The sequence below is a fragment of the Salmo salar genome, chromosome 20 (genome assembly GCF_965601325.2).
Source record: "Salmo salar chromosome 20, fSalSal1, whole genome shotgun sequence".
In the NCBI taxonomy this organism is placed as follows: Eukaryota; Metazoa; Chordata; class Actinopteri; order Salmoniformes; family Salmonidae; genus Salmo; species Salmo salar.
In genome coordinates, this window is record NC_138310.1 from 62087986 (window position 1) to 62114790 (window position 26805).

The 26805-nt window shown below is 42.8% G+C and overlaps 1 protein-coding gene across 2 annotated transcripts in view; it reads left to right on the plus strand.

The window, feature by feature from the left end:
- Window positions 1–22935, plus strand: part of LOC106581047 (lissencephaly-1 homolog A-like) — a 62292-nt gene extending 39357 nt beyond the window's left edge. For both annotated transcript variants that reach the window (XM_014162730.3, XM_014162731.3), the window contains exons 4-11: window positions 2377–2451; window positions 2882–3088; window positions 6384–6552; window positions 8657–8759; window positions 8884–9112; window positions 13696–13797; window positions 14075–14231; window positions 18851–22935. In XM_014162730.3, coding sequence (XP_014018205.1) covers window positions 2377–2451; window positions 2882–3088; window positions 6384–6552; window positions 8657–8759; window positions 8884–9112; window positions 13696–13797; window positions 14075–14231; window positions 18851–18924 — 1116 coding nt within the window. In that variant the 3' untranslated portion in view covers window positions 18925–22935. The remainder of the gene's footprint in view (window positions 1–2376; window positions 2452–2881; window positions 3089–6383; window positions 6553–8656; window positions 8760–8883; window positions 9113–13695; window positions 13798–14074; window positions 14232–18850) is intronic.
- Window positions 22936–26805: the final 3870 nt, after the last annotated feature.

A 26805-nucleotide genomic window follows, 5' to 3' on the forward strand; every position in this document is an offset into this window, starting at 1 on the left:
GGTTCCAACTCGCGCAACATGACTTCAAAATATCTCATAAGTGACCTGTAATCTTTGTCCAAACATTTCATACAACTTTAGGTATTTTTTTACGTAAATAATCGATAAAATTTAAGACGGGATAAACTGCGTTCAATACTGGAGGAAAACAAAGTTGAGTGTGCTTTTCAGGTCACGCGCCTCTATCAAACAGTACACTTCACTCGACCCTCGTTATGAACAGGGCTACTTCTTCATTACACAAAGGAAAAAGATCAACCAATTTCTAAAGACTGTTGACATCCAGTGGAAGCGATAGGAACTGCAAGCAACTGCCTTAGAATTCTAGATTCCCAATGAAAACCCATTGAAAAGAGTGACCTCAACAACAAAAAATCCGGGATGGGTTGTCCTCGGGGTTTCGCCTGCCAAATAAGTTCTGTTATACTCACAGACATGATTCAAACAGTTTTAGAAACGTTTGTTTTCTATCCAAATCTACCAATTATATGCATATCCTAGCTTCTGGGCCTGAGTAGCAGGCAGTTTACTTTGGGTACACTTTTCATCTGGACGTGAAAATAGCGCCCCCAAGCCATAAGAAGTTAAGACTTGCTAAAATAATGTAATGCAGTATGTATGTGAGCAGAGTGGTGTTGAAGGTAGTATACGAAACAGCATGCCACACTTCTCGTCTTGCACTGCCCGCACACACCCTGCTGATTAGACTGGCAGACCACAGTGATTAGAAGGTGTGTGTGTGTGTGTGTGGATCACTGACTGTGTGTGTTAAGCTGTCGGCAGAGGGTCTTGGCAGATGGCAAATCAGATTTCTCTCTCCTCCCTCTCTACCTCCGTCTCTCTTCACGGACACAATGCCACAACTCCTTTCATCCCTCCATCCCGTGAACCTCTCCTCCCATCTTATCGCTCCAAGCGCTGAGCGAGGCAGCAACTGTTCTCTTGGACACCTCTGATTTTCCATCAGAGCGATTTCTGCCGAGGAGCAGCAGCTCAGCTTCAGAACACACCTCTCTGTGCCTATAGCAGTACTCCTCACTTCCACATTTTCTATTTTGTTTCTCGCCCATTGAAAGTGTCTATGCTGTCAATCTGAATTGTTTATGGTTTGTTTGATAGCTGAACTGAAGCCAGTGACCTGCTATAGAACTGTACTGAATCACCAGAGAAGATAAGTGTTGTGCAACCCCTATCCCTTCATCTCTCTCCCTCATGGCTCTTCCATCCTCTCCCATTAGTTATACCACATGAGGAGACAATGGAAATATGTACCAACTCCTCTCAGCAAACATGCCATCCCTTTCCCTTTTTTTTTGTGTTTATAAGCCACATAGTCAGTTATGAGCTCCAACAGTGCAGGACAAAGTGAAGTAAAACAATACGAATGTGATCAAATAGATAATAATTGAAATTATCCCCCTCTTTATCAATCTGCGCCCCCATGCAGATTTCAGACCGCAGAAATGGTGTCTGTAGCAGTTGTGTGTCTACCACACTGTCTGACTGCTTCCGCCTTCATGTGTCTTGGAGTGCTGTTGTCTAGACTGTAACTTGTGTGGGAGGAGGGATGAGAACCCACCTGGTGTGTGTGTGACCCTGCTCAGTGTGACTCTGTCTGATTAGCATGTTGTAGCGGCAGGTGTGGGGCTCAGCTGCAGGTGACTGTTAACTCAACCTCCCCCGTTCTCGTTGGCACCCCCGACACGATCAAGAACTAGGGGCTTCGTATGCCACACACACACCAACCACTTATTTTCTTTGTCCTTTTCTGCCTTCCCTGAATAGAACATGTAGGCTCATTTCTAGGTGAATTGCTAGCCTTGATCTTTGTTACTACCTGTAACGGGTTTCACTTAAGTTTGGATAGGGTAAGGAGTAAGACAGCCTGTAAACATGCACCAGAAGTCCCTCCCTCGCCCTTTAGTAAAATGGCCGCCATACCCGTTGCTAGCCTTTCCTCCAGGTGGGAGCCGCTCTCTGCCAGGCTCCCGGAAGTTAATGTCCTTCCCCAGCAGACTGTGAGGGCGTAAGCCCTTGTCTGCAGGAGATTAGCCTGTGTGAGGGGGATTAAGAAGTGTGTGTGTGTGTCCGTAAGTATGTCTCCGTGTGTATGTGTGTTTACAATTAGCCTCAAGTCTGACCCTCTGTGGTGCTACCACTGTTTGGCTGTAGGAGTGTAAATCACATTCCTTATTGCTGTGTATACACAAACACACATTCCTTATTACTGTACCCAAAGACTGCCTGCAACCTCCGCTGCCCCCTAGGCAGACCATAGGGTTCACTGATTAGGCCTAAGCTAAGCTCTGTGCTTAGATTGTGTGTCTGTGCATGCAGTGTTCTTTTCCTGACTACTTTCTTTTCATCCCCAACCAGAATGAAGAATTGGATAAGAAGTATGCCGGCCTTTTGGAAAAGAAATGGACCTCAGTCATCAGATTACAAAAGAAGGTTTGTGGTTTGTTTCAAGGGATGCTGGTGGGGATTCTGTCTGCTAGTCTTGGCCCATGACTTTGGTGGAACATCATCTGATCATAAATTCACCTTACACGGCGTATTAAAAAGGTTACAGTAGAAGGAATTGAATGTGTTAACCCAATGCCCTAATGATATGATGAGATTGTTTGATATGGCTAGCATTCATGTGGTTGCTTAGCAGTACACTGCAGCTGCCAGCAGAGATTTCCATGTATCAGCAAACTTATATTAGCCACTTTTACTTGCGTAGTACAGAGTATACACATACTGTATTCGAAAGTGCTTTACATTGTAAGTGGTAAATTTCCCACCTGATGAAAACGTCCAGTTTCCTTCTGTAATACCGCATATCTTACTGTGATGGTAACTGTCGCCATGTCTGTCGCCATGTCTGCCCCCCCAGGTGATGGAACTGGAGTCGAAGCTGAACGAGGCCAAGGAGGAGATCACCCTAGGTGGGCCCATAGCCCAGAAGCGTGACCCCAAAGAGTGGATCCCTCGCCCGCCGGAGAAGTACGCGCTGAGCGGCCACCGCTCCCCTGTCACACGCGTCATCTTCCACCCAGTCTTCAGCGTCATGGTGTCCGCCTCCGAGGACGCCACAATAAAGGTCAGTAGAATATAATAATAATCATCATAAACAACAGTCTTTACTCTGTCTAGGTTTTTCTCCAGGTTGGTTGCCAAGGTCCCTGAAGACTGCCTAAACAGTGAAACAATGTACAAACAACGCCATCATCATAAAGGGGATGCAAGCAACCCACCCCAAACAACTTCCCAACGCTGTCGTGGCAACTTCATCTATTTGACTTGTATGCGTGTTGACTGTGTATGTATAACTGTAACCAATAAGGCATCGTACAAGTGTGTAATCAGTGTGTCATACTTCTAGTGCCAATCAAAATTGGCATTTTGAGAAAATGACTTCAACATATGTATTTTGAAATACATTTCAGAATTAAATTGTTCAAAAGCATATAGTATAGTTATTTGACCTATTCTACGCCCAATTATAAACTGGGTGGTTTGAGCCCTGAATGCTGATTGGCTGACAGCCATGGTATATCAGACCATATACCACGGGTATAACAAAATGTTTATTTTTTTACTGCTCTAATTATGTTGATAACCAGTTTATAATACCAATTAGGCACATTGGGGGTTTGTGGTATATGGCAAATATACCATGGCTGTTGCGTCATGCATAAGAACAGCCCTTAGCCGTGGTATATTCACCATATACCACACCCCTCAGGCCTTATTGCTTAAATATGCCAAATATATGATTCCACTCATTGTCGTTTGTTAATCACAGCTGTTTCTGTATTGTACTATATTCTTTGGACATGTGCTTGTGAGAGAGGGAGAGAAAGAGGGAGAATGCTGTAGCAGGCCTCATTCTCCATTGACTTGCATTGGATTTGCTTATCCTGTATAATATACTCTGAGTGTGTGGATTTCTTTAGATATTGTTTTCACAATAACAGAGGAGAGATGCTCATAAAATGACACCGTGTTTTGCTTTTAGCTGCATTCCCAAAGCGATGAGCTCTACTTCCTTGTTATTCATTCACCCTGATTTGTCCGCCATGCTATTTTTACAGCCATCCAGGATTGGTCTGCTGCTCTACCACAGCTAGATTCCTCTTTTCCGTATAAATATTTGTGCTGTATATTTTATTCATGTGGAATCAAACTCCTGTTCTCTATTTTGCCATGCTACCCTTCATTCTCTATTTGGCAACACTACCACAAGGGGCCTCCTCTGGCACCACCTACTTCGCCACCACCTCCTCCCAGCTACCCCTCTTCATTCCCAGCACCACCCCCCCCCCATCTTCCGCTTGAGTGCTGGCTCCTCCGCCTCGACCACTATCCATCCAACCCGGAGCAGGCCCAGTCAGGCCCCAAATCTCACAATCTGCCCCCTCTCCTCTTATGCCGCCTCTTCTTTCCTGGCCTGTCTCGCCTCACTTTCCCTCCAAACCTTGCTGTTAAATCTTATACTGGGGAGATGACCTTAAGAGCTCTGCACATGCTGACATTCTCTCTATTTCTCTTTCTCTGACAGTCTCTCTTTGACATTCTGCTAAGGCTGTGTTAGGTTGCCTGCAGTCAAACTAGTCTTTTTTTCCCCTCTTTGTTTAGTATGCAGGGAGTAATTGTCACGGGGCTTTGGTGCTCTGCGGACAAACTGCTTCCTCTCACTCCTTCCCTCTCTTACTCCCTCTCTTCCCTTGTCCACTGCTCTCCCTTCTGCTAACGTAGCAAATCTATACAATCCTTTTTTTAACTTGTTACCAGCCTTGAGCTCGCCGCCTTGGCAGTATTTAAATCAGCAGGTTTTGTGAGCAGCGAGCCTTCTGTACTTCACACTCTCTTGCTCTCGGTTTCTCCCTTCGCTTTCTCTCGCTCTCGCTTCCCCCCACCTCCCTTTCTCTGCATCGTGATAAGAAACCCTGTCACACAAAATTAGGCTGAACAGCTTGAGGTGAACTGCTGCTTATGGCAAGAACGACCCTGCGTATGCCTTTAGCACATACTGGACCCCATTATTTTAAACTGACTATTTTATAGTGTCATTCTCTCACAAGTGGGCCTATATTAATTACTGCTTTGGTCTTTAAATTGAAAATAGGTTCTCTTCAATTGGTCAATGGAAATATTTAATCAATTTGTCTCTCGATCTTAAAGCCACATCGTTACCAGTGGCTAACATTAATTGTTTATCTCATGCTGTTGTCAGTACATAAGCACAGTTAATTTTCTGGTTAGCCTCCCCTGACCTTATTACCTAATGACCTTCTGCAGTGCATCTAGACTGTAGTTTGCTGAGCTAATAGGCTACATGGGTCTGCAGAAGAAAATGCCATAAAAGCAGTAATTGCACCACCATGTTTCACTACCCCGCCACTTGCATAGGTAGCACAAGATCAGCAGACCAAGTTGATGGTCTTGGTGGTACTGGCAGACTTAACACCACGCCATAGTCGGTGGATTTTGTGGTACACTAGACTCAAAACAGGAGGGGGTGGGTGGACTTGGCAGTGGAGAAAGCCCAAATGAGGCAGAAGGAGGGGGCTTCTGTCACTGTCTGCCCAAATCCAGCCCCCATCACCCTGCTTGCTCAGCGATGGAGGAAAAGCTTATCCCCACAGTGCCTGTCTGCCTGGAAACACAGGGTAATGTGATAGCCATTATGCTTGAGATGCAGCCAAACTAGTGTTTTTGAACTTTTTATTTAAGACCCAAATCCCACTGTCAATATAGACAGACTCATATTTATTCAAGCACCATAGTCTTACTTTTGGCTTATTTCCTTCTCCGACTATTCCAATATGAGGATATTTGAATTGACACGCTTCACAGACGAATGTAGTCTTCTAGAAACAGTCATTTAATCAGACAAAGAAGATTTTGAACATTTTAATATGTATGGGGTTCGATGTTTGCATGTTGAGACGCCGTCTGGCTTGTAGGGTTGTCATTCTGTGCTATTTGGAGCTCTGGAGACGAATCTCAGACAGTGAACTGTGGTAGCTAATGTCTAGAGAGTCTGTCTGGCACCCCACCCAGGGTGTGTTGGAGCTCCTGTGATATGACATCAATATGATCCGCTATCCCCATCTCTCTCTGCCATTCTCAGCCTGGTGGCAGTGTCACAGGGTGCAGGCTAGGGTAGACTAGACCGTGGTATTTGGTCTCTGTGGGGATTTTTAGACTTTTGAGAGCAGCTGAGGTGTGCGTTTCTGTTCAGGTGTTTGTGTTCATGTGTGTTTTATGTTCACACAGCAGCTGAAGTTTAGATTTCTGTGTACTCTCATCTGAGGTGTGTATGTGTTCTTGTTTTCATGTGTTACGTGTTTAGACAGAAGCTGAAATAGTGTGTTTTCTCTCCTCACCAGGTGTGGGACTATGAGACAGGAGACTTTGAGCGGACGCTGAAGGGTCACACTGACTCTGTCCAGGACATCTCCTTTGACCAGACTGGCAAGCTGCTGGCCTCCTGCTCTGCAGACATGACCATCAAGCTGTGGGACTTCCAGGGCTTTGAGTGCATCAGAACCATGCATGGTGAGGGGACAGGAGAGGATGGGTGGGACTGGTTGGAGGATATTATATGTCTTAGACTATGAGGAGGACCAGGGATGGTGAGGTATGTCTGTTTGGTTCAGGCAAAGCTTGGATGAGCAATTCCCGACATGTATGTGAGAATGTGTTTGGATGGTGCATTGGGGGACAGGTGCTACCAATGCTGTTCATTGTCACCTATGCTATGGCTCATTTTCACTGAAGTTCATGGCAATCTGCTCCAATTCACAGAAAACCCAGTGAAACAAAAGAGCTTCACACAACAACCAAATGATCTGTCACACAGGCTTTAATGTTAATGGCAGCCATTCCACACTTCTTAATATCCTCCCCAATCTAACTCCTATAGGCGGTGGGGACTTGTTCTCTCGCTATCTCTCTGTCTCTCTCAGGAATTCAATCATTTGCACCGTTTAATATTAAGATTTGGAGGGCAGAATATGAGAAGCCTTTTTCTATTCACACACACACACGTCCATTCTCAAGACGAGGTGCTATTTCTCATATCAGCACTCTAAATGTTCCAGTCCTTAGGCAGTGTCACTGCCCCCCTCCCCTATTTTAAATCCTAATTGCTGCATAAATTGAAGCGGCATATCTTACGTGTGCCTTCAGGCCCCACTGAAACAGGAGGACACCACTGGAGTGGCTTTCCTATTCCATTGGAACTGTGTGGAGCTCCTAAAACATATCAAAACGTAATGTTTGACATCATATGCCCCTTAAAATCTCCCCAAAAAAGTCTCAAATTGCCCGGACTAAGAAGTATACTACATGAATGAATATGAAAGCTTAAAGTAAATAAGCTGAAAATAAGCTCTTGACTAGGACTCAGTCATTTTTTAATCCATGTTTGCGTTGTAAAGGTTTTCAGTGTGTGTGTGTGAGATATTAGTAGTCTCTCTCCAATCCGTTTTGGGTGTAATTTACACCACGTCAGTTAGAGCTGGCATGTTGCCCCAAAACAGACAGGCTGTGTTCACACTGTGAAGAAACGAGAGCTCGGGGACCTCTTCTCTTTGTCTCCATCTCTCTCTCTCTGCGCCTGCCAGTTCCACTGCGCCATCTTTCCTGTCATCCTCCCATCCCCTCATTCTCATCCTTTCATTCTCCTTGAGTTCCTTTCTTCCTCTAATTTTCTTTCTCTCCTTCCCTTCTCCTTAACCAATTTCCCTTCTCTGTAACCAATTTCCCCTCTTTCCTCACCCTTTCTCATCAATACCTTTTTTCTCTCCCCATCTTCCTCTCCCCCTCCTTCCCTGCATCCCCCCCCCTCCCACCAGGCTGGCTGATTTGGTAGTGAAGATTAGGAGAGATTTTGGACAGTCAGTTTAATTATCCTCTTCACTCAGCACCAGATAGCAGCCCTTTTGTGAGGCTTTCACCACCCATTATTATAACAGCCAGTAGCTCACTGTGGGGCTACTGTGCTCCCCAACACACACACGCACACTTCCGATATATTTAAGCTTGCCTTTTAGAGCCAACTTATCGTTTGTATCTTTTTAGCAGATAAAAAATGGCCGCCCTGGTGACTAGGTAATTAGCTGCCTCTTCTCCAGGAACAAAGACACCCTGGGTGTAATTGGCTGTCTCACTACACATGTTAATTGGCTCATTTGGACAAAACCTATTTTATGGCACGTTTAGTTCCGGGTACTTTATCAAGGGGATGGGGAGGACTTGTCAAAGTGGGTGGCATTCAGAAATGGAAAGTTTTTGCCAGGAATTGCTTGCTAATGTGTTTAGCCCAACTTCGTACTGCCTTTGTCTGAAGTACAGTACTTGCACATTTCACCAATAGATATTTCAGTCACCAAGGGAAAGGGGGCACCTAGTCAGTGGCACAACTGAATGCGTTAAACCTAAACTTGTCTTCCATATTTAATCAGAGGTGCAGGGGCTGCCTTAAATCGACGTCATAGGTGCCTGGGTGAGCATTTGTTGTTGGGGGTTCACTGCCTTGCTCAAGGGCAGAATTGTTCTACCTTTTCTGCTCGGAGATTCGAACCAGCAACCTTCTGGTTACTGGCTCAGCTACCTGCCGCCCAGTGAAGGTCTCATTGTATTGTCTTTTGTTTTCCAGGACACGATCACAATGTTTCGTCCGTAGCCATCATGCCCAATGGAGATCATATAGTATCTGCCTCAAGGGACAAAACCATTAAAATGTGGGAGGTGGCCACTGGGTAAGTACACTGCATAATAGCAGTCAGTGCTCACCATGAGCATAAATGTTCTTTGAAAAATTCCCTATGCTTCTGGAAAGCAAGCAACCATCTTTAACCCTTCTCCCCTCTTCCCATCCGTCAGCTACTGTGTGAAGACGTTCACGGGCCACAGGGAGTGGGTGAGGATGGTCCGGCCCAACCAGGACGGCACCCTGATCGCCAGCTGCTCCAATGACCAGACTGTGCGCGTGTGGGTGGTGGCGTCCAAAGAGTGCAAGGCCGAGCTGCGGGAGCACGAACACGTGGTGGAGTGCATCTCCTGGGCCCCTGAGAGCGCTCATCCCACCATCTTGGAAGCCACCGGCTCAGAGGTGAGAAGGTGCTCGACACGAAGATACTGATAGACACACACACTTCACTAAAGGCTTTGTCTCCTCCTTGGTCCCCAAAAGCAGATCATGCAACCCCTTCGTCCTCAAAACACCCACTGCTAACTCTTCAAAAGCACCTTACCCTTATGCCCTGTCCTTGGATCTGTGCCAAAACCTGTATGTACATACGTGCCTTAAGTAAAATGTATGTACACATCAAGATGGTACTGTGCACACACCCATTTAAATGGTACGTACAAGTATCTGATTGCTCAAGGGAAAGTAGACCTAGATATTCCCAGGTAAACACCCAAGTTAATAATATGCACACATCCTACTGTGTGTGTACCTTACATGTCAGACATTTTACTTTGCTCACCACTCTCCCTCTGACTTCCTCTGTATGTAGGTGTGTGTGTGTGTGTGTGTGTGTGTGTGTGTGTAATATATATGTGGGTTATTTGGTCTATCGCCTAACCTAAGATTGGCACCTGACAGAGCCAGACATGTTTGAATCAGACCATGAAATGAAAAGTACAGGAGGAACCCTGTCATGGCCCAGGGTCAGGCCATCACCCTGAACGGTGCCCCCGTGAATGTTCCGCTCTCCCCAGTCTTGTGATCATGCGTGTCCAATTTCGGCTACATCCGATTTAAAACATTTACCCTTGCAGGCAGCTAGTGGCCCTGTCAAGAACCTTGCCTTCCTGTCTGCCTCGATGCCTGAGCACAATGGTACACAATGTCCCATCTTCAGAACTCACAGAAGGAGCCTCAGACAGTTTTTCCTCTTTAGCTCTCTGTTTCTGTGTTTACTCATTTGAATGGTTGATGTGCTAAGTCGACGCAGTGATGGTATTGTTGAACTTGGCTAAGGCTCAAGCCAGAAGAGTAGATGCGCACATGTGTACACACACACGTAAACATGCATACATACCCCATTACCCTCGCCTTTGATCACTTTTTTTTGAAGACTTAAAGAACTTGGCGCTTAGTAGCAGAGCCGGTTCAGGTAGAAGGATTGTCCTGACATCAATTTTACTGTCACACTTTATGTTCTATGAACTGGGGGTGCTGAGATGAGCCTGCACAGGGGAACCCACACTGTTAGAACACCCTCCCTGTTGCAGAACTCGGAGGCATGTAATGACTTTTATATCTCTGTGTGTATAATATCCCACCTGCACATTTGGCCATGCTTTGTTTGCCTAGTGCCCAATAAATAATTAGTTGGTTCTGAAGACAAAATAAATGGTTACAGTTGAAGTCGGAAGTTTACATACACTTAGGTTGGCGTCATTAAAACTCGTTATTCAACACTTCACAAATTTCTTGTTAACAAACTAAAGTTTTATCAAGTCGGTTAGGACATCTACGTTGTGCATGACACAAGGAATTTTTCCAACAATTGTTTACAGACAGTGAAATAATCTATCACAATTCCAGTCAGTCAAAAGTTTACATACACTAAGTTGACTGTGCCTTTAAACAGCTTGGAAAATTACAGAAAATGATGTCATGACTTTAGAAGCTTCTGATAGGCTAATGGACATCATTTGAGTCAATTGGAGGTGTACCTGTGGAGGTGGAGGTATTTCACAAACTCAGTGCCTCTTTGCTTGACATCATGGGAAAATCAAAAGAAATCAGCCAAGACCTCAGAAAAAAATTGTAGACCTCCACAAGTCTGGTTAATCCTTGGGAGCAATTTCCAAACACCCGAAGGTACCACGTTCATCTGTACAAACAATAGTACGCAAATATAAACACCATGGGACCACGCAGCTGTCATACCACTCAGGAAGGAGACGCGTTCTGTCTTCTAGAGATTAACATACTTTGGTGCGAAAAGTGCATTTCAAACCCAGAACAACAACAATGGACCTTGTGAATATGCTGGAGGAAACGGGTACAAAAGCATCTATATCCACAGTAAAACGAGTCCTTTATTGACATAACCAGAAAGGCCGCTCGGCAAGGAAGAAGCCACTGCTTCAAAACCGCCATAAAAAAGCCAGACTACGGTTTGCAACTGCACATGGGGACAAAGATCGTACTTTTTGGAGAAATGTCCTCTGGTCTGATGAAACAATAATAGAACTGTTTGGCCATAATGACCATCGATATGTTTGGAGGAAAAAGGGGGAGGCTTGCAAGCCGAAGAACATCATCCCAACTGTGAGGCACGGGGGTGTCAGCATCATGTTGTGGGGGTGCTTTGCTGCAGGAGGGACTGGTGCACTTCTCAAAATATATGGCATCATGATAGAAAATTATGTGGGTATATTGAAGCAACGTTTCAAGACATCAGTCAGGAAGTTAAAGCTTGGTCCAATTAGGTCTTCCAAATGGACAATGACCCCCAAGCATACTTCCAAAGTTGTGGCAAATGGCTTAAGGACAACAAAGTCAAGGTATTGGAGTGGCCATCACAAAGCCCTGACCTCAATCCTATAGAACATTTGTGGGCAGAACTGAAAAAGCGTGTGTGAGCAAGGATGTCCTACAAACGTGGCTCAGTTACACCAGCTCTGTCAGGAGGAATTGGCCAAAATTCACCCAACTTATTGTGGGAAGCTTATGGAAGCCTACCTGAAACGTTTGACCGAAGTTAAACAATTTTTAAAGGCAATGCTACCAAATACTGATTGTGTATGTAAACTTCTGACCCACTGGGAATGTAATAAAAGCTGAAATCATACTCTCTTCTATTTTTCTGACATTTCACATTCTTAAAATAAAGACGTGATCCTAACTGACCTAAGACAGGGAATTTTTTTTCTAGGATTAAATGTCAGGAATTGTGAAAGAGTTTAAATGTATTTGGCTAAGGTGTATGATTTCAACTGTATATCCTCCTTGTGCTTAGCTGCCGAAGATGATATTTGATTTTAAAATAAGAGATGGATGGTGGTTTTGGTAATTATGGAACAATTGAATCTAAGTGCAAATTTGGTCTATATCAATTATTGCCCTCAGCTGTAAGGTCCCGCCAGTGCAAGTTTGCGCTACTCTGTGTTCAGATACACTCTTACAGTCCATTCGGAAAGTATTCAGGCCCCTTGGCTTTTTCCACATTTTGTTAGGTTACAGCCTTATTCTAAAATTAATTAAATTGAAGAAAAAAAACAATCTACACACTACCCCATAATCACAAAGCAAAAACAGGTTTTTAGAGATGTACACATTTTTTGAAATGTATAATACAAAACAAATATCACACAAGTATTCAGACCCTTTACTCAGTACTTTGTTGAAGGACATTTTGGCAGCGATTACAGCCTCGTGTCTTCTTGGGTATGATGCTACAAGCTTGGCACACCTGTATGTGGGGAGTTTCTCCCATTCTTCTCTGCAGATCCTCAAGCTCTGTCACGCTGGATGGGGAGTGTTGCTGCACAGCTATTTTCGGGTCTCTCCAGAGATGTTCGATGGCGTTCCAGTCCGGGCTCTGGCTGGGCCACTCGAACATTCGGAGACTTTTCCTGAAGCCACTCCTGCGTTGTCTTGGCTGTGTGCTTAGTGTCATTGTCCTGTTGGAAAGTGAACCTTCGCTTCCATCTTGCCACTCTAGCATAAAGGCCTGATTTGGTGGAGTGCTGCAGAGATGGGAGAACCTTTCAGAAGGACAACCTTCCAGAAGGACAACCATCTCCACAGGGGAACTCTAGAGCTCTGTCAGAGTGACCATCGGTTTCTTGGTCACCTCCCTGACCAAGGCCCTTCTCTCCTGATTGCTCAGTTTGGCTGGGCGGCCAGCTCTAGGAAGAGTCTTGGTGGTTTAGAACTTCTTCCGTTTAAGAATGATGGGGTCCACTGTGTTCTTGGGGACCTTCCAATGCTGCAGAAATGTTTTGGTACCCTTCCTCAGATCTGTGCCTCGACACAATCCTGTCTTGGATCTCTACGGACATTTCCTTCGACCTCATGGCTTGGTTTTTGCTCTGACAGGCACTTTCAACTGTGGGACCTTATATAGACAGGTTGTGTGCCTTCCCAAATCATGTCCAATCAATTGAATTGACCACAGGTGGATTCCCAAGGATGATCAATGAAAACAGGTTGCACTTGAGCAAAATTTTGAGTCGTAGCGAAGGGTCTGAGTACTTATGTAGATAAGGTAGTTATTTTTAATACATTTGCAAACATTTCTGAAAGGCTGTTTTTACTTCATTGTTATGGTGTATTGTGTGTAGGTTGCTGAGGATTTGTATTTATTTAATCAATTTTAGAATAAGGCTGTAACAAAATGTAGAATGTCAATGGGTCTGAATACTTTCCAAAGGCACTGTGTATCTAAGCAGAGTCTGTCCTGCTCTGGAGACGCATCCTCTGATAACTATTCCGTTTGTTGTCCATTTCCCCTGATGCTAAGGTGCTATTTATTTATCAAAGTGGTATAAAAATGCCACTTTGGTATAAAAATGCATTTATTTCAGAGGGCTGCTGGCAGCATATAGCCCTTATAACAAAATTATCAAGGGTTGATATCCCCCAAGTGAACACTGCTAAAGGTTCTGTATTGGCAATTTACGGCGGCAATTGGAGCTCATTGTATTCTTTCTCTCCCTGTGTCCTTCCAGTCTAAGAAGAGTGGTAAGCCGGGCCCGTTCCTGCTGTCTGGCTCCAGAGACAAGACTATCAAGATGTGGGACGTCAGCATTGGGATGTGCCTTATGACACTGGTGAGTGGACCATTAATCATAGACATACGATAGATGGTCATTCCGATTCATGCAGTTTTTAATTGAAAAATGTCCCCATTAGTGATACCGACTCCATTCTTCACATGACTTGAATTGTAATGTGATTGACCTTCTTGAACCCTAGTCTTAACCGAACACACTGTCTCCGGTTGACTGGTTTCCCGAACTAAGCATTGTTTGTTTTAGTCAAGGAGTAGTCTGGGAAACTGGCACTAGATTTTGTTTTAACAATTCTAACCAAACACTATTGTCCCAGGTTGGCCATGATAACTGGGTGCGCGGGATCCTTGTCCACCCCGGAGGCAAGTTCATATTGAGCTGTGCTGACGACAAGACCTTAAGGATCTGGGACTACAAGAACAAGCGCTGCATGAAGACTCTAAGTGCCCATGAACACTTTGTTACGTCTCTGGGTAAGCCACTCTCAATCTTCTCTTCTCCTACAGTCACAGTCGGCGTCAGTTACTGCTGGGTCTTGTTTAGTAGGCACACAGTAGCAAAATGTTTGCACTGAGCTATGAACTGAAATTTCTGTTATTTTTTTTTTTTTTTTTAAAACAACTATTTGACCCGAGTTCTGTTCAATTATTTGAATTCCATATAGTTATTTTTTTACTGTGAGCTTAATGCGCACATTGCACAGCTTCTCTAGAGATAAATCAGATCCAGCCTGAACTGTGTGACATAGTAGAGTTGTAGTTTCCAACAGGCCAATATTCTACATAGTTTAACCTCTCTGGGCTAGGCCCTAGTCAACAGCCAGTGGAATCGCGTGGCGCGAAATACAAATACCTCAAAAATGCTATAACTTCAATTTTTCAAACATATGACTATTTTACACCATTTTAAAGACAAGCCTCTCGTTAATCTAACCACATTGTCCGATTTCAAAAAGGCTTTACAGCGAAAGCAAAACATTAGATTATGTCAGGAGAGTACCCTGCCAAAAATAATTACACAGCCATTTTCAAAGCAAGCATATATGTCACAAAAACCAAAACCACAGCTAAATGCAGCACTAACCTTTGATGATCTTCATCAGATGACACTCCTAGGACATTGTTATACAATACATGCATGTTTTGTTCAATCAAGTTCATATTTATATAAAAAAAACAGCTTTTTACATTAGCATGTGATGTTCAGAACTAGCATACCCACCGCAAACTTCCGGTGAATTTACTAAATTACTCATGATAAACGTTGACAAAATACATAATTATTTTAAGAATTATAGATACAGAACTCCTTTATGCAAACGCTATGTCCAATTTTAATATAGCTTTTCGGCGAAAGCACATTTTGCAATATTCTGAGTACATAGCTCGGCCATCACAGGCTAGCTAATTTGACACCCACCGAGTTTGGGGCTCACTAAACTCAGAATTACTATTAGAAAAATGGGATTACCTTTGCTGTTCTTTGTCAGAATGCACTCCCAGGACTTCTACTTCAACATGTTGTTTTGGTTCCAAATAATCCATAGTTATATCCAAATACCTCCGTTTTGTTCGTGCATTCAGGTCACTATCCGAAGGGTAACGCGCGAGCGCATTTCGTGACAAAAAATTCAAAATATTCCATTACCGTACTTAGAAGCATGTCAAATGCTGTTTAAAACAAATTTTTATGCTATTTTTCTCGTAAAATAGTGATAATATTCCAACCGGGCATCGTTGTATTCATTCAAAGGCTGAAAGAAAAAAATGGAGAAGTCTCGTGAACGCGCATCTCAGTCTCACTGTCCCCAGGCTGACCACTTACAAACTCTGCTGCTGTACTTTGCCCAGAGACAGCAGACACCCCATTCCACTTTAGAGAGCCAATGGAAGCCTTAGAAAGTGTCACGTTACAGCACAGATGCTGTATTTTCGATAGAGATGCAACAGAAGGACAACAAATTGTCAGACAGGGCACTTCCTGTATGGAATCTTCTCAGGTTTTGGCCTGCCATATGAGTTCTGTTATACTCAGACACCATTCAAACAGTTTTAGAAACTTTAGTGTTTTCTATCCAAATCTACTAATTATATGCATATTCTCGTTTCTGGGCAAGAGTAGTAACCAGTTTAAATCGGGTACGTTTTTTATCCGGCCGTGCAAATACTGCCCCCTAGCCCCAACAGGTTAACGCATTAACCTCTTACATCTAGATGTTCCGCTAGCGGAACACCTGCTCCAATATCCAATGATAGGCGTGGCGCGAATTACAAATTCTTCAAAAATACAAAAACTTCCATTTTTCAAACATATGACTATTTTACAGCATTTTAAAGACAAGACTCTCCTTTATCTAACCACACAGCGAAAGCAAAACATTAGATTATGTCAGCAGAGTACCCAGCCAGAAATAATCAGACACCCATTTTTCAAGCTAGCATATAATGTCACAAAAACCCAGAAGACAGCTAAATGCAGCACTAACCTTTGATGATCTTCATCAGATGACACACCTAGGACATTATGTTATACAATACATGCATGTTTTGTTCAATCAAGTTCATATTTATATCAAAAAACAGCTTTTTACATTAGCATGTGACGTTCAGAACTAGCATACCCCCCGCAAACTTCCGGGGAAGTTACTAACAATTTACTAAATTACTCACGATAAACATTCACAAAAAGCATAACAATTATTTTAATAATTATAGATACAGAACTCCTCTATGCACTCGATATGTCTGATTTTAAAATAGCTTTTTGGTGAAAGCACATTTTGCAATATTCTAAGTACATAGCCCAGCCATCACGGCCTAGCTATTTAGACGCCCGGCAAGTTTAGCCTTCACCAAAATCAGATTTACTATAAGAAAAATGTTATTACCTTTCCTGTTCTTCGTCAGAATGCACTCCCAGGACTTCTACTTCAATAACAAATGTTGGTTTGGTCCCAAATAATCCATCGTTATATCCAAATAGCGGCGTTTTGTTCGTGCGTTCTAGACACTATCCGAAATGGTAAATCAGGGTCGCGCGCATTTCGTGACAAAACATTTCTAAATATTCCATTACCGTACTTCGAAGCATGTTTAAAATCAATTTTTATGCAATTTATCTCGTAAAAAAGCGATAATATTCCGACCGGGAATCTGCTTTTCGGTAAATGATAGGAAAAACAGAAAGACTGGGGCGGCCAGTGCACGCGCCTAAGCCCTTTGTCCTCTGATAGACCACTTAGCAAAAGCGCTCGTGTGTTTCAGCCAGGGCTTTGAATTACGTCATTCAGCTTTTTCCCGGGCTCTGAGCGCCCATGGAAGCCGTAGGATGTGTCACGTAAGAGCAGAGATCCTTTGTAATGGATAGAGATGACAAAGAAGGCCAAGAAATGGTCAGACAGGGTACTTCCTGTACAGAATCTTCTCAGGTTTTGGCCTGCCAAATGAGTTCTGTTATACTCACAGACACCATTCAAACAGTTTTAGAAACTTTGGAGGGTTTTCTATCCAAAGCGAATAATTATATGCATATTCTAGTTTCTGGGCAGGAGTAATAATCAGATTAAATCGGGTACGTTTTTTATCCAGCCGTGAAAATACTGCCCCCTAGCCATAACAGGTTAAGTGGTGTTATAAACTACAATGACCATAATCCATTGCACATCTACTTGTCCAGTCTTTCTTTTATGCCTGCTACAGAAGAGGGAAGAATTCGCAATCGTGAGATGATATAGAGAGCAGGTGTTGCTTCGCGAGGTATCTCTACCTGAAAACACTTTAAATAAGTGATTGATAGTTGGTATTCAGTAGTCATAAAAATATACCTTATTTACTTTGAACTACAAAATAGTGATTTTGTCAGACACCATAGACAGCAGCTCTGTAGAGATGAGATGATTACTAGGAATTAAATTGTCATCAAATAAAACAAATGTAATATACACAACTGAAATATTTAAGTTATGGTTAAGTGATGAGCGGTAATAGGCAGTCACTACCATCATGTTACTTTTATTTAATGTTTTATTCTGTTACAGCATTCAACTCTCACAGTGCATTTAATGCTTAAAAATATTCTTGAAACTGAAATCAAAAAAACTTTATTTTTTATAATCAAACCGAACCAACCTCAAAAAGCACTAATCGCTCAGTACTACAAAACATTTTGCAACGAAAACAAATTTTCGTTTTACATCTCAGTGGATAAGTTCAGGGAGTACCTGCCTGTATCTCCATGTCCTTAGTGAACTCAACCCTGATGTTTCCTGAGTTGTTTGTTAGTTCTTTGTTTGGTGGTTTATTGAGGTGTGAGCTAGGAGGTTCTGCATTAACCCCCTCCGGTGTATCATGATATAGGCCCCAGAGAGAGGATCAGGCAGGGGTTAGACAAAGCTGTTTTGGACGATGGTTGAATGGGGTTAGGGATAGATGGATAGGAGAGGGGTGGGGGTTGTAGAGTTCTGATGATAAACTGGTCTTGCCTGGCTCAATATCCTGGGGGCTGCTAGCTGGCAGCTGGGGTCTAAGAGGTAGACAAATGCTCCAGGATTTTCCCAAAATCTGAGGCTTCTAAGCGGATCAAGGCTAGGGAACTCTCCGGAGAAGGAGACTCCAGCTATCCAGCCAGCTTTCCTGTCAGGCTAGTACTGTTTGAAGCCCCAGCCTCTGAAATCTAGCCACAGAGCACTGCTGTAAGCTATTGTTTGGATATTTTGGGGGGAGAAGACAAAAGCACCTTTTGAGGTTGATGTGCTGTGCTTTTCTGTGTGATGCATGTACCAAGAGGTAAAGAGCTTTGTCTAGTTAATGAAATGCCCCAATTCAACTATTGATAATAAAATAATGATATATTCAGGTCATACTGCTAAATGGAATATGCTTGATAAATGGCCTTTAATTGCCTTTAATGTGTAAGTTAACTAATTATTCTGCCATCTCCTGTGGATAGAACCAGATTCTCTCTCAATTAATTTCAATTAAATTCAAAGGGCTTTATTGGCATGGGAAACATGTTCAGATGGCCAAAGCAAGTGAAATAGACAAACTATCTACTCTTCCTTTATACTGATGCCCTTTCCTCCTCCTCTCCTCAGATTTCCACAAGAATGCGCCGTATGTTGTCACCGGGAGCGTAGATCAAACAGTAAAAGTGTGGGAGTGTCGCTGATCCGATCAGGCCTAAGAAGAAAGGACCACCACCATCCCAATTCCCCACCCCACCTCCTATAGGCCTCATTTCCCCCCCCCCCCTACACTCCACCTCACACTATCTCTTTCATCTCCTCTGGTTACACTCACACACCATGGTTAATACCTTATCCTGTCATCACGCTCTCTGGTCCAATAACTATGGTCCTTTTATGTACATTATTCTGGATGTAGATTGAGCTATTAAATGTTACACAGCAAAAAGTGTTCTTGCATGGTGATGATGAATCCAAAATTGTATACTGTAAATTTACATAAGGTTGTCTAGAAGTACCATAGGTTTAACATGGGCGGGGCTGGCTAAGTCTGTTGTCACATGCAGCCTTACCTACCTACTTATTGAAGGCAGATGTTTCTTTGTGTGCGTCACAAATGCCACCCTATTCCCTATATGGTGCAATACCCATGAGCAAGGGCCTATGTGCCCTAGTCCAAGGTAGTGCACTATACAGGGAATAGGGTGCCTTTTGGGACACATTCTTTGAGTGGGTGTAAAACGTAGGGCGCTAACACTGATAATTTAAAAAAACGACTGTCGTTTCTTTACGTGTCAGATATATTATTTTTGTCACTTTTTTCTGTTTTTATTTTCTCTTTATTTTCTCTCCTTTTCACTGTTGTAGTCTGTTTGTCGGTGACCTTTTTGAGGGGGAAAAACAACAAAAGGAAAAGTATAATCCCTTGATGTCGGAGGATATGAGATTGTTTGTCTGTGGGGGTTTTGTTATTGGAATAATCTGTAGCTTTGTAACATCACTTCTGAAGTGTGCATACCATTTCTCTTCTTCATGTGGAACTAGATAATATATTAATGGCTGCATATACGAATGTTTCAAACTGTTGTCCATCTTCGGTCATCTGGGGGTTGAGAAAACAAAACCGCTTTGTGCTCTTGTCATGACGACGCGTCCAAACTGAGTAGCAAAACCACTCCTGATAGGCTTAGAATTGTCCTATCCAATGACTGAATTATGTTTATTGAATCAGAACCTTTCTATATTGGCATCTGAATGAATTAACCTGGCTAGGCTGCGCAGCTGGCTCCCTTATTTCAGTGGGTTAGCATTTTGGCTAAAAACTCAGTGGCCTGATGGTTTTCGGGTTAGCATTTAGGCTATGTGAGCCGATAGTGTGAGGTTACTCCTCCCTGAAACGCTGCCCCCTGTCTTTTCGGACTGGTACTGGACCTTATGGTTGGCTGCAACTGATCAGGCGACCGACCGCCTCAGCCTTTCTTTAGCACTTGGCCCTTTAGCAGCTGACTTCAGGGATATCACCTCTTTTTAATCTCAAGCATTTGAAAAGAAAGACCTTTAGGTGTCTCGCTCCCTCTGTAAGACGTCTCACTGTTGTCTCAAGTCTAACCCGAGTGATTTCCATTGGACTCAATTGAACCTTCTCCCTTTTTCTAACCATATGACGAATCAGGTGTCAGCTGGGTTTTGTCCCTTATACTACAGGAATCATGTAAGAGATTTGATGCTCAGTTGGCCATTGTCTTGTGCTGCTTGCTTCTATGGGCTGTGTAAATTAGGGAGGGTAAGCTTAAGCCTTAGCTTTGGATGAAATATGCAAGTTTCAAATGAGTCGGACACAGTCAGAGACGTCGTCATAGCATGACAAGGAGTCAAAGTTGCCCCTCAGGTTTTGATGTGAAAAATACAAAGAATTGAGAGGTAATAAAAAAGAAAGACATGTAAACTAAAGCTTTTTACTGAGCTGTAGTTAAGTGTCCAAATCTGTGTTTCCACTGAACTGACTGATTCACTTTCGGGGGGATTCATTCAGTCAATTGATGATGAAAGAAAATGCTAGCAGTAGACATGCTAATGAATGATTGTGTTCTCTGTACAATAGAGGTCTGATGGTGGTAGTTCTTGTAAAGAGATCTTCACCCTTAAGACTACATACAGCAGCTCCCTTGCCACATACCGGCTTTGGTCTTGGGCTTGGCCTACTAGGATCTGTTTGTGCACAGGAGAGTGCTTAGACCCCTTTCCTAGTGATGAGCTCTTGGGTCAAAACTCCACAGGACCGACTCTTAACGCATTGCAGTAGTCTCCTGGGTGGCAAGCACATCTGTATCCTATTCTGTTCATCTTAATGAGCTAGAAGGCTGAAGAAATAATGACAAATGACAATTGGAACTAATTCTAATCTAACCAAATTCCCTCCATGACAATGGAGACCAACCATTCCCCCAAAATCCTATTATCTTGCACATCCCTGCTTTTCGTTAGCTCCTTTGTCTGACTGGCGATCGAAGAGAAATTTTAAGACTCAATAAAATGCATAAACAAGATATCATTTTTTAATCAGCCTTTTTGCATTATGGTGCAATTCTGTAATAATAAAGAACTCCACTTGCTTATTAACTGATTTTACTATTTTAAGCTTCTTTGCTGAACAACTTCCTGTTCCTTTTCCTGTGTGTATTTGATTGGATGTAGCTAGCTGCTGCTGTTGACCTCTGAACCCTCATAGTGGCTCGTGTGATGAACCCTTTGACCTGTTGACAATACCACTGCTGCATGTATCCCTGTTGTACCAGAGGCTGAGCTGTCTGGTCTTGTGAGCCTTTCTGGTTCAAGTGCTATGATGTAAGCCACTGAACACTCAGGCTGAGTCTGAAATGGCACCCTATTCCCTAAAATTAGTGCACTTAAGACGCAGACTCAATCAGCCACAGGCCACTCCGCTAAGCTGTCAAAGGCTAGTCGTTCCACTTGACAAATTTATATACTGTAAAAAGAGTGAGAAGTAGGATAAGAGAACTCTATCTCTTACGAGAAGGGGTGGTACCCCTACTGTCGCTTGCCAGTAAGCGGGTGTATTGTCCCTGTGTATCTATGTATGTATACTGTGTATTTTGCATATTGACTTTTCAAAGACACCAGACAGGTTGGCTCAGGCTGGCTTGATGGCTGCAGACAGACCGCGCTGTACTTAATGTGGTTGTTTGTTGCTGCTGAAAGGAGGACAGATCTGTAAATATATGAACTGGCTCCTTCATTCCTCTATATGCGATGGGATTGTGGCAGACTAAAGATGTTCTGAGAGAAAAGAAGCCTCCTTGAGAGAATACCACTTATGCCTCCTCTAGACTAGAGACCCCCATGTATTTAATCAGACTAGACAGGTCTTTCTCCAAGCTCCTTTCGCTCTGTCAGTCAGAGGGAGGTAGAGACTTTGATTGGCGAGTCGGCGTGAGTTCATTCCGTTACATCAACCATCGATAGGACAATTGGACATGGTGGTGCTGATGCACCATAAAACGTGTTTTAGCTGAAACCCAAAAAATGTAACTACAGTTAGACGACATGGTTTAGCTTCAGCATTCAGATGTCCTGATCTGTTCTGTTCTCAATCCTAGGCTAAGTTAGCTTCCTGATTTAAGCCGATTCTCCCTTTTAGATTGGCTTAATTCAGGATTACGATATCAGGTTCCTTGTGTGTAAATTCTAAACCAGGCCTGAAGTGAACCTAAATGGATATTTGACTTGACTCTTATTGTTATTGAAAAACTCAGCTTTCCTTTTCTTGGGTTAGATAAGAAAGGTCTATAAACAAATTGTCCAGAGGGAGAATGTGTCTCCCCTTGTAATATAGTTGTCATTGAATGAATGCTTTCCATAACTGTGCTATTGTACCTTCCCTGTGCCCTGTGAAAAGAAATCACTTTTTGCCATTTGCAGCTCCCAAGCAATCCCTATGCTGCACTGGCTAGGTGGATCAGAGGGACTGGCAGACAAGCTTGCACTGTCTGTTGGTCCTTCCCCCCAGTCTCAAGTCCATCTGTCTGCTATAATCTGCCTTGTGAATAGATTGAGGGCTTCAGACTTCTTCACAGCTTGAACAGGATTTATAGTTTTGCTTTCAACGTCTTTCTCACTCTTCACACAGCAAAATTGCTAACAAAATATCTGGATGTCATTATTGTTTGCAACATAATTAAAGAAAAATATGTAAATGTTGTCCTTTTATTGGGTTGGAGTGGGGGTTCTCAACAAAGAACATGCACTACAACAGATCAGTTCAATTAGGGATTTACTGATTTTGAGCTAAAGGTTTTGGGGATTGTGAGTCTTAACATTTCATGATTTTCTTCAGCGAATGGCATGTATTTTTTTCTTGGGTAGAAAATGATAATCATTAAATGATCATAATTACATATTGCCAGTATACTGTGTGTGTGTGAAGTATTAATATAATGGTAGGGATTAATTATTCATGTTCACAGCTGTGATGTATGCCAAGAGATGATGGAAACCATACTTGAAAAATAATCTGATTGACAATTTACATGAACAGACCCATAAATCAAAATCTTACATTTCTAAGACCATGTTGGTGTCTTTAGTTATTTCTTTGCATTCTACCAGATAAGTGCATGGTTCCACCTGGCTGGCACCTTCCTGCTATGTCTAATTGTCTGACTACAATACAAATGTCTTGTGATCTTGAAAAAATATAGATGAAATGTAAAATGCAGCTCTGGGAACAGATTAATCATGCTGAGCAGTTTAGGTTATGACTCAAATATACTTGCTCAAGCAATATTTTAATTCATTTGGATACATTTGTGCAAGTGTCAAAATCTGTTTTACTGTAGCCCCTTTGCAAATGTTTGACTGGGTGGGTGGGTGGGGTGTACAATTGCCATCATTTTGCCATTTGCTTCTGAATGAAGGATCATTTGTATGTGGATAATAGATCAATCAACCACACACACACTCAACATTGAAGTAGAAATGTGAGATGGTTAGGTAAGAAGTTTTGGTTCAGGGTAGGGACTAACCAAAGATCCCAGATAGCCCTGACCCTTCAAAATGTTGACTGTTTCAAGAATGCGCTGAATATCGACGTCAACCAAATGTCTCGTCGCAGAATTGTGACTTCATTCACCATCCCAGAATAAACACTATCAACGTATATGCAAAAAAAAACCAACGTGAGTTCTCAGCTCGTGTGTACAAGACAACTACATACGAATATATTCCCGAGCGAATATTTCAGGTATTCAAGTCACTACCATTATAACGAGGTTAGCTAACGCTAGGCATCTCATTTAGAGAGAGGTCTTATATAGCCATCTTGTTGGCATGGAGTTGAAATGTGCTTTAGCTAGGTGGCTAACTTGCAGTTTACTGATGAATGCCTTTAGTTAGCTAACAAGCTAGATACTATCCCCATAGTTTTACCTTTTGTATTTAGTATTTTACACACATTTATGTCAGTTAGCTAACTTGTTAGCGTTCCAACCCTTTGAGTTAAAAATGTACAATTGTGTGTCATGTGTCCTTCCTCCACAGTGAAGTGAGAATGTCACTAAACAGGTCAATGGAACCGCTACAAAGACAAGCCCCCGGACTTTGCCTACTTGGCCTCCAAGTACCCAGACTTCGAACAGCATGTCCACACCAACCTGGCTGGCAGAGCTATGTGAGTACAGGGCGTATTCATTAGCTACGGAAATCGTTTACCGTTTAAGAACCAAACGTAAGCAAACATAACAAAACTATAAATTGTATTGGACAAATTCTGGTATTTAGGACCCTCCCCGTTTCGTTCCGGTTGCTTAAACTGAGCTAAAGGGTTGCTTCCATTTAAGAAACGTTTTGCAACAGAATCGGCGTAATGAATACGCCCTCGTGCATATGCTGTAGCCCAGTTGTTCCTAACGCAGGTCCTCGAATATTCCCAACAATTCACATTTTTATTGTAGCCCCGGATAAGCACGGCATATTCAACTTGTCATCTAATCATCAGGCCCTCAATGAGTTGAATCTCAGGTATGTTTGTCCCGAGCTACAACAAAAATGTGCTGTTGGGGGTACTTAAGGACCGGAGTTGGGAGCCACAGCTGTTGACTATGACTTAGTGTCATTTTGTGCCACTATTGATTTGGTGTCACACCAGTAAAACCCATGTGTGTGTGGCAGAATTCGTTTTTTTTTTTTGTGTTGCCAACTCCCCAGCATGTTCTCTCATTACTGTAGCTTTCTCACCTGTGTATCCTCCCTATGTCACCTGCTAGCTGAACTCACAGTAGGAGGGTCGGAGAGTTGGAAGGAGAGAGGCATCAAAGACAGTTTGATTTTCCTCTTATCTTTTTTTTTTATGGTCTGATATGTTTTTCTCCCTTCCTCTTTCAGAGGAAATGGGGTCTCCAGATTTTTTGTATTTAGACAGGATGACGTTATTTATATAAAAACAAAAATGTAATTTAACCTTTATTTAACTACATTAACGGACATCATTGCTAACAACCATGATGATTAGTGACCTGGTCATGGTGCTATAGTTTGTTACAGATGTTACCCATAGACACTAGCTTTCCATATAACTATTGGAGCAGGGTTTAGACAAATGCCTGTGGTTGCTTGTGATGCTCATCGGCTACAGAGGAAGAAAAAGGGATCACTGAAATGATTAATGCATGCGCTACAGACAGAATCTCAGCTCTGATGGAGAGGAGTGGAAAGTTGGAAACCAGGAGGAACCAGGGCTGGAGAGGGAATGGGAGGTGCAGAGTGGGGGGTTAGGGGCCACACAGCCTGGTGAGGGAGGGAGACAGTCTCAATTCTCCCTGACTGGAGGGCAGGTTCTGCCAGCCAGTAATTGGGACACACACAGGGATATGAAATATGCAGAGAGAGAAGAGGGCTATGGAGGGAGAGGGACAGAGCGTGAAGGATGGATGGATAGAGAGAGACGGAGGGAGGGAGAGGGACTGAGAGGCAGAGAGCTTTGGGGCTGCTTTCTATCTCCGAGTGGCTTTTCAGATCACATCTCTACTGTCAAGATTGTCTTCACTTTTCCTCACAGAACAAAGGCTTGAGAGAGGTTTTTCTCACAGAACTGACAAGGGGAAAGATTGTGTGATTGTGACTGCTGAGTCCTGTCACATCACATCATCGTGTGCTTTTGTGTAATTTACTCCCCTTCTGGTTGTGGGAAAAACAAACACGATGGCTGCTTAAATCAGAGACAGTCAGTTCGTCAAATTTCTGCCCTGCTAGAGCTGCACCGGTCAAATGTAAGTGCTGTTATTGTGAAGTGGAAACGTCTAGGAGAAACAACGGCTCAGCCGCGAAGTGGTAGGCCACACAAGCTCACAGAATGGAACCGCTGAAGCGTGTAGCGTGTAAAAATAGTCTGTCTTTGGTTGCAACACTCACTACTGAGTAGAGGTCGACCGATTATGATTTTAACGCCGATACTGATTATTGGAGAACCAAAAAAAGCCGATACCGATTAATCGGCCAATTTTTCAAAATATATATAATGACAATTACAACAATACTGAATGAACACTTATTTTAACTTAATATAATACATCAATAAAATCTATTTAGTCTCAAATAAATAATGAAACATGTTTGGTTTAAATAATGCAAAAGCACAGTGTTGGAGAAGAAAGTAAAAGTGCAATATGTGCCATGTAAAAAAGCTAACGTTTAAGTTCCTTGCTCAGAACATGAGAACATATGAAAGCTGGTGGTTCCTTTTAACATGAGTCTTCAATATTTCCAGGTAAGAAGTTTTACGTTGTAGTTATAGGACTATTTCTCTCTACCATTTGTATTTCATATACATTTGACTATTGGATGTTCTTATAGGCACTTTAGTATTGCCAGCCTAATCTCGGGAGTTGATAGGCTTGAAGTCATAAACAGCGCTGTGCTTCAAGCATTGCGAAAGCTGCTGGCAAACGGAGGAAAGTGCGGTTTGAATGAATGCTTACGAGCCTGCTGCTGCCTACCACCGCTCAGTCCGACAGCTATATCAAATCATAGACTTAATTATAATATAATAAACACACAAATACGAGCCTTAG